At 50.9% G+C, this 6,000-nt stretch overlaps 1 protein-coding gene across 2 annotated transcripts in view; it reads left to right on the top strand.

Annotated features, from left to right (window-relative positions):
- Window positions 1-5,646, top strand: part of CLIP2 (CAP-Gly domain containing linker protein 2) — an 86,076-nt gene extending 80,430 nt beyond the window's left edge. For both annotated transcript variants that reach the window (XM_014953312.1, XM_014953313.1), the window contains 2 exons: window positions 3,207-3,269; window positions 3,910-5,646. In XM_014953312.1, the coding sequence (XP_014808798.1) occupies window positions 3,207-3,269; window positions 3,910-3,921 (75 nt within the window). In that variant the 3' untranslated portion in view covers window positions 3,922-5,646. The remainder of the gene's footprint in view (window positions 1-3,206; window positions 3,270-3,909) is intronic.
- The last annotated feature ends 354 nt before the right edge of the window (window positions 5,647-6,000 follow it).

Consider the following 6,000-nt stretch of genomic DNA (forward strand, 5'->3'; position numbering starts at 1 on the left):
AAGCAGAAACTTTGGAGGTGACTGAGAAAATGTTTTCCATTTCTTTAACTGGTTCCTGGAGGCATCTCTGTATCTGATCTGGGTTTGCTGATACGCTATGAATGATCCCGTTCCAGTTGCTATCTTCTCTTCCAAGGTCCTTAGGTCTTTCCTTGTTTCTTCTGTGGGGAAAAAAAAAAAAGCAAAACTGGTTCTGTTCTTTGCATTGCAGCTGCCTTTGTGAAATTGAAGGCTGTAAATAACTTGATTCTGCACATTTGGCTTTTTCTGTCTTGTACCCGGTGCCTGAGTCCTGACCGGTTCCTCCTTGTGAAGCGACCTGCCCCTTGTGCCAACCTTTGTGCATCGTCTCCTTTTTTTTTTTGCTCTTTTAGCTGTATTTTCTCTTGTGTCTGCAACCAGGTCATGGCTTTCAGAGCCACCAGCGCTTGCTCATTTAAATTCTTAGCTGGAAAACGTTTCCCTCTTGCAGTAACGAGCTTCAATTCGCATTCAAGCCAGATACCTTAGGATAGCCCAGAACAAGCCAGCAGGCACGGAAAATGAGCAGAGAGCTTGTTTTCCCTGATGCAGGTGCAGAGATGTTGTGGTAGGTGATGTGGGGGCATGGAGTCTCCTCTTCCCCTGGTGACACTTTTTCCTGCAGGGTTTGCAGACACCAGGAACGGCTGTTTGCGGTGCGGTGGTACCTGCAGGGAGGCTGTCAAGAGGAGGGTGCGTGGCAAAAATTGCAGCCCTGAAAGCTCTTGCTGGCTCAGTGGAGCATCTGTGTGTTGCAGACAGTCTCTTCCTATCCTGTCAGCACTGGGCAGGACAGCTGTGGTCGTGGTGACACGTTTGTGGCAGTCCAGAGACGTCCTGTAATCCTGCGGGTACCTCCAGAGAGTGACTTTAGCATCTGCTGTAATTGCTCTGTGTGTATCAAGTGAAAATGAGTGGTGACATCCTCATCTGCTGTAAGCTAGGGGAGGGGTAGGGAAAGTTATTCGCTGTTTGCTTTAATGCTAAGTCCCTTGAGAAGAGGAAATCTTCCCTTTCGCGTTCCTGTCCTCCAGGTGGTAATTATTTCTTCCCCAACTGTAGGAAATAACTAATCTTACATGAAGTGAGTTGGGAACGGACCTTATGAGGTCAGCTAATCTATCCCTGGTATTACTTTGATACTTTCATGCTTAAGGAATCTTAGAGATACGACAAGATAGTATTATGCCTTCAACTACAAACTGTGGTGCTAAGAGACAGGCGGCGGATTATTGCTGAAAGCCGGGCTTCCAACTCCCATTGATGTCAGATTTTTAACGTGTCTGGTTACAAGGAAGTCTGGATCAAAGCTGCCGGGTTTCGGTATGATCTGTTCATCCCTCCCCTTGTGAGGGGAAGGTGTTAACCAGGGGCTTTCAGGCTGAGCCTGAGGATGTTGTCAGCCTAAAGAGATCCTGCTGCAATAGTTAGGGAATTGATGGTTCTTCCCCCAAAGCCAGGTTTCTGCTGTAACCCAGTCTGACCTCCCCTCTCTGACAGCAGCAGCCGTTGCCCAGGGATCTGCCTTGGCACTGCTTTTGTCTTTGTCTGCAAAGCCTTCACTTCACAGCACGCTGCAGAAGGAAATCTCTAATTACCTCAAGCTGCTGCTCTCCCTGCACAGGCTTCGTCAGCCACTGGGCTCTGCAGCCCTCGGTGGGCACGGCTGGTCCTGCTGTGAGACAGAGGGGAGGTGCAGGAGCTGGTGGGGGCACAGTGGCACTGTGGCTTCATCTCCTCGTCCACTAATTCAAAGTGTCTGTCCTGTAAGAGAGGAGGAGGATCTTTGCGGGGGTCGGTCTCTTCTCCCAAGTTACAGATGATAGGACAAGGGGTAATGGCTTCAAGTTGCACCAGGGTAGGTTTAGACTGGACATTAGGAAACAATTCTTCACAGAGAGAGTGGTCGGGCACTGGAATAGGATGCCCAGGGAGGTGGTTGAGTCACCATCCCTGGCTGTGTTTAAGAACTGTTTAGATGCAGTGCTGAGGGATATGGTGTAGGGGAGAACTTTAGAGTAGGGTGGATGGTTGGACTCGATGATCCCGAGGGTCTCTTCCAGCCTAGATAATTCTGTGATTCTGTGATTCCATGGCTTGGGAGACCCTGATCTCACAGCTTTGCAGGAAACAACGAGGATTTGGCACTCAGGTCTTTTCTTGGAGAATTTGCAGTGATTGCTCTGGGAGCTTTTTTTATTTAACTTCAAGTGAACGGCACCACTTTGTGTTCATTATCATGGCTATGTACTCAGACCAAATTTCAAACCCAATTCCTGGTGTCCTACAGCTGCTCAGTGCCCAGACGGGGTGTGCTGCAGGTGGGACACAGAGCCTGGTGTTAGTCCTGACTCCCTGGTGGCCCTGGGTGCAGACCCAAAGCCGGGTCACTGCAGCAGCACCATTCTGCCCATCCATCCAGTGCCTGGCAAACACTCTGGGCTCTCAAAGTAGAGCTCAGTTGGAATCTCTGCCTGTTTTTCCTGCCCAAACTAGACCTCTGTCCCATAGGGTTGACTACGCACCTTCATGGTCGCAGCGAGAATGGAAGCTGGGGAGCTGGGACTCCTCTGATGATGGATTTTTGAACCTTGCAGTCTTGTCTCTCCATAATACCTGGTTTTGCTGCCATCAGCAACTCACCAACAACCCTGAATCTGATGACCAAGACCCAACCAGCTGCCATCTGGCACGCCGTGACTTGGGACTTCTCTTGGTTGTGCCGTCAGTTTGAAGCTGAAGGGCTCCGCATTATCCCCGCTGAAGAAACATTATAAATGTTTAAAAGTTCTTGCGCTTTCTAAAGATAGAACAGCCTGTCCTGGCTGCCAGGCTTTGTCCCCAGAGACGGGAAATGGAGGATGGCAAATGTCCTTTTTGCTGCTGAGATGCTCGCTGTGCGCTCTCGCTAACGCTGCCCTTGGCTGGGGGTTTGTTTATGGGGATTTTAAGAGTCCGACGTCTCTGTCCATAAGGAATTTGGGGGATGTTTTGTGGCTGGAAGGGATGCAATCCAGGATGTGGGGAAGCTTCTTGGGAAGGGATTTTTTTGCATTCTCCTTTCCTTGTGTGGAGTGGGCTGCAAAGGGAGGGGGTGGCAGCCTTGTCAGATCTCAGCGCTTGCAGGCAAAACCCCTGGGTTCTTGTGTCCCTCTTCAGTAGATATTGTCCCCTCTCTGTTGCAGACTGTTGGGAATTCTGGCTCTGCTAACGGGATTCACCAGCAGGATAAATCCCACAAGCAAGAGGTAAGTTATAACAGAATGTTGTTTAAACGAGTGACTGCTTGATGGGGTTTCTTGCCCGCTGTGCTGGGGACAGCTCTGGGATGGGGACAGTTGGGCCAGCAAAGCTTGATGCTCTCATTCCCACAGTGAAAGCAAGGGGTTCTGCACAGCTCCAGTTCCCAGCGTGGTGGGAACCATCTTCTCTTACCATTAAAGCTGTGTGAAGCCATCAGGAAGGTGCTAGCGAGGTGCACGCTGAGGTTTGGTGGGTGCTTCCTCTGGGAGAAGTGGTGGGAAGGGAGTTTCCCCTCCATCTCCTGGGTCACTGCCTGGATGGCTTGTCTCTTGGCAGCCCCAGCTAGAACCTGCTTGGTCTCAGATCTCTGCTGCCTCCTTAACAAGGGGGGCATTTTGGGGACATGCTGTCCTGGTCTCCCATGGTTTTCATGATGTAGGGCAAGATGTGTAGCCTCAGACTTCACTTCCTTGCAGGTAGGATGGCCAGTCTGAGGAGTTGGCCATGTGGCTTAATGGGGAAAGCAGTGGTTGGGACACAGCAGGCCTGGTGACATCCCACTCTGTCCCTCAATTTCCTCTTCTGCAAAAAGACCTCTCTTCTTGCCTTCATTTTGCCTAACAAGGTCTTTTTTTTTAATTGCAGGAGAAGCTCTGATAGAGAAGAGGTGAAGAGGATCATTTCACGCCAGTATCAGCTCCTGTGCACAGGCAGGAGAAACGATGCCCCATCTGGCTTTAGCACCTCCGAGAGACCAGACACAGTATTTTCACTTTAAAGCAGGACAATGTTTATAATTTACTAACTGATGTAATCAGGACAATCCCGGCGTCCGGTTTTCCAAGGCAGCCCTTGTTCCAGGAGGGAGCAGAAAGATCTCCCTGGGTTTGGTTTTTCTTCCCTGTGTTGGTTTTTGCCCGTGGAATTCGTATCACCTGAGCTGCCCTGTTGTCCCACCAGCTGATGTGCTCTGGGTGGCAGCTGCCCCCAGCAATGGCTGAAGTCTCAGTGAGTCCCAGTTAACCCCACCAGGAGCTGCAAAGGGATTTGGTTTCCTTGTGGTGTTCAACTCCAAAGCGTGTTTCCAGAGGCTGAGCACTTCCCACGTGGTCTCTCCCCTCCCACCCGCCCTGGTTGTCTCGAGTGAAACCTGCTGGGCTGACTGGTCACGCTGGCACGCGGCGGCTGAGGAGGACGGGGTGTTGGGGATGTGTTTCCTCTCCTCATCTTGCAGAAGACATCTCTGTTCTGGAGCACGGAGGCTGCACCGAGTCCTTGTATCATAGCATGTTGTGGGAAATCATCTGATTTCAGAGGGATATTTATTTTGTTTCTCACCCGTCGCTGTTTGGGAAGGAGCTGTGGTGGCTTTGGGTTTGGGGACAGGTGTGGTTGGCCTTTCTTGGCCCAGCCTGGTCCCACCTTCACTCCTCTGTGGTTTATTGAGTCTTTTTTTGAGCACAGAGCTCCACAGACAGCTGGATCTCAACATCTCTGGCCCAAGGGCCCCACGCTGGCTGCAGTCGGTGTGGGACAGATGCCTTGAGGAGATGGCTCCCTCCTTGCCTGTTTAATTGAACAGCTAATCAGGGATTGCCTGGCCACTCTTCCAGAGCTATCCTTGGCTCTTCAGTATGATGTCCATCCCTTACTACTGGGTATGGAGAAGGCCAAGGTCCTGCTGTGAGTATTCCTGCAGCAGTGGCTGTATTTGGTGGGCACAGCAATCCTGTGCATGACCTGAGTGTGAGCATTTGAAGCAGAAGAAATCCACGACTGGAGCCCACACAGCTCTTGTGTCCGTAGAGAGCACTGCAGGCCCAGGCTTGGGTTGGCTCCTTCATCTGAAGGCTTTACTCTTCTCTGTAACTTTGCACCACTGCTCCCCAGGGACATTAGGGTGGAGGAAGGGGACAATATGCTCTTAAAGGTGTGAGAGAATCCAGTTCAGATCCACTGTTCAGTACCACAGGGAGGAGTCACAGCAATATTTACCAGGCTTCCCCTAGTCAGTGCTCGGTTCCTCCAGTCTTCAGAAGCCCTTGTGTTACGATGGGGCATCTGTGAAGGAGGACAAGACAGAAAGAGACCACCGAGAGAGGAGATCTGAGCCAGACCACAGGCAGGTGAACATCGTGGTGTGTCAGCTTCATTGCTTTTTGCCCTGATTTCCTACAAAGTTGAGTTACTTTTTCATAGTGGGTTGCCCAGCTCCTACTTCCTTGAAGGATGAGCAGCCAGAAGCAACCTGGGCTTCCTGGCTGCAATTCTGCCATGAGGAGGACCTTGCTGAATCTGAGCTATGGTTGGTGATCTCCTTCCATTCCAAGGGAGGATGAGAGAGGAAGGTGACTTCAGGGGAATAAAGCAGGTCAGAAAACACAGCTGAAGTCTGGCGTAGGGCAGGGGGAGGGAGCGCGAGCTTGGGATCTAATTGGCTGGAAATAATTCAAATGGGATCCCATCCTGCCTTGTGGAGGTGTTTCATCAGCTCTTACTAATCACCAGGAAGGTTGCCACATCTCTGCCTAGCTCTGGAACTTTCCCAAGGGATCAGAGGGGTGGTCTCCAAAATCCTCCTGGTTGGTGTATCATCTCCTACGCAATTTGGGACAATCCCAGAAGGAGAGTTCATTGTTCCAGCCCGTGATAGTGAATACATCACTGGGAGTGGCTGCTCTTAAGAATTCAGGGCTGGTGTTTCCCAAAGTGCTTCTGTTGGCTGGATGGTCTCTG

This window comes from Calidris pugnax, unplaced genomic scaffold (genome assembly GCF_001431845.1).
Source record: "Calidris pugnax isolate Ruff unplaced genomic scaffold, ASM143184v1 scaffold133, whole genome shotgun sequence".
Taxonomy (NCBI): Eukaryota; Metazoa; Chordata; class Aves; order Charadriiformes; family Scolopacidae; genus Calidris; species Calidris pugnax.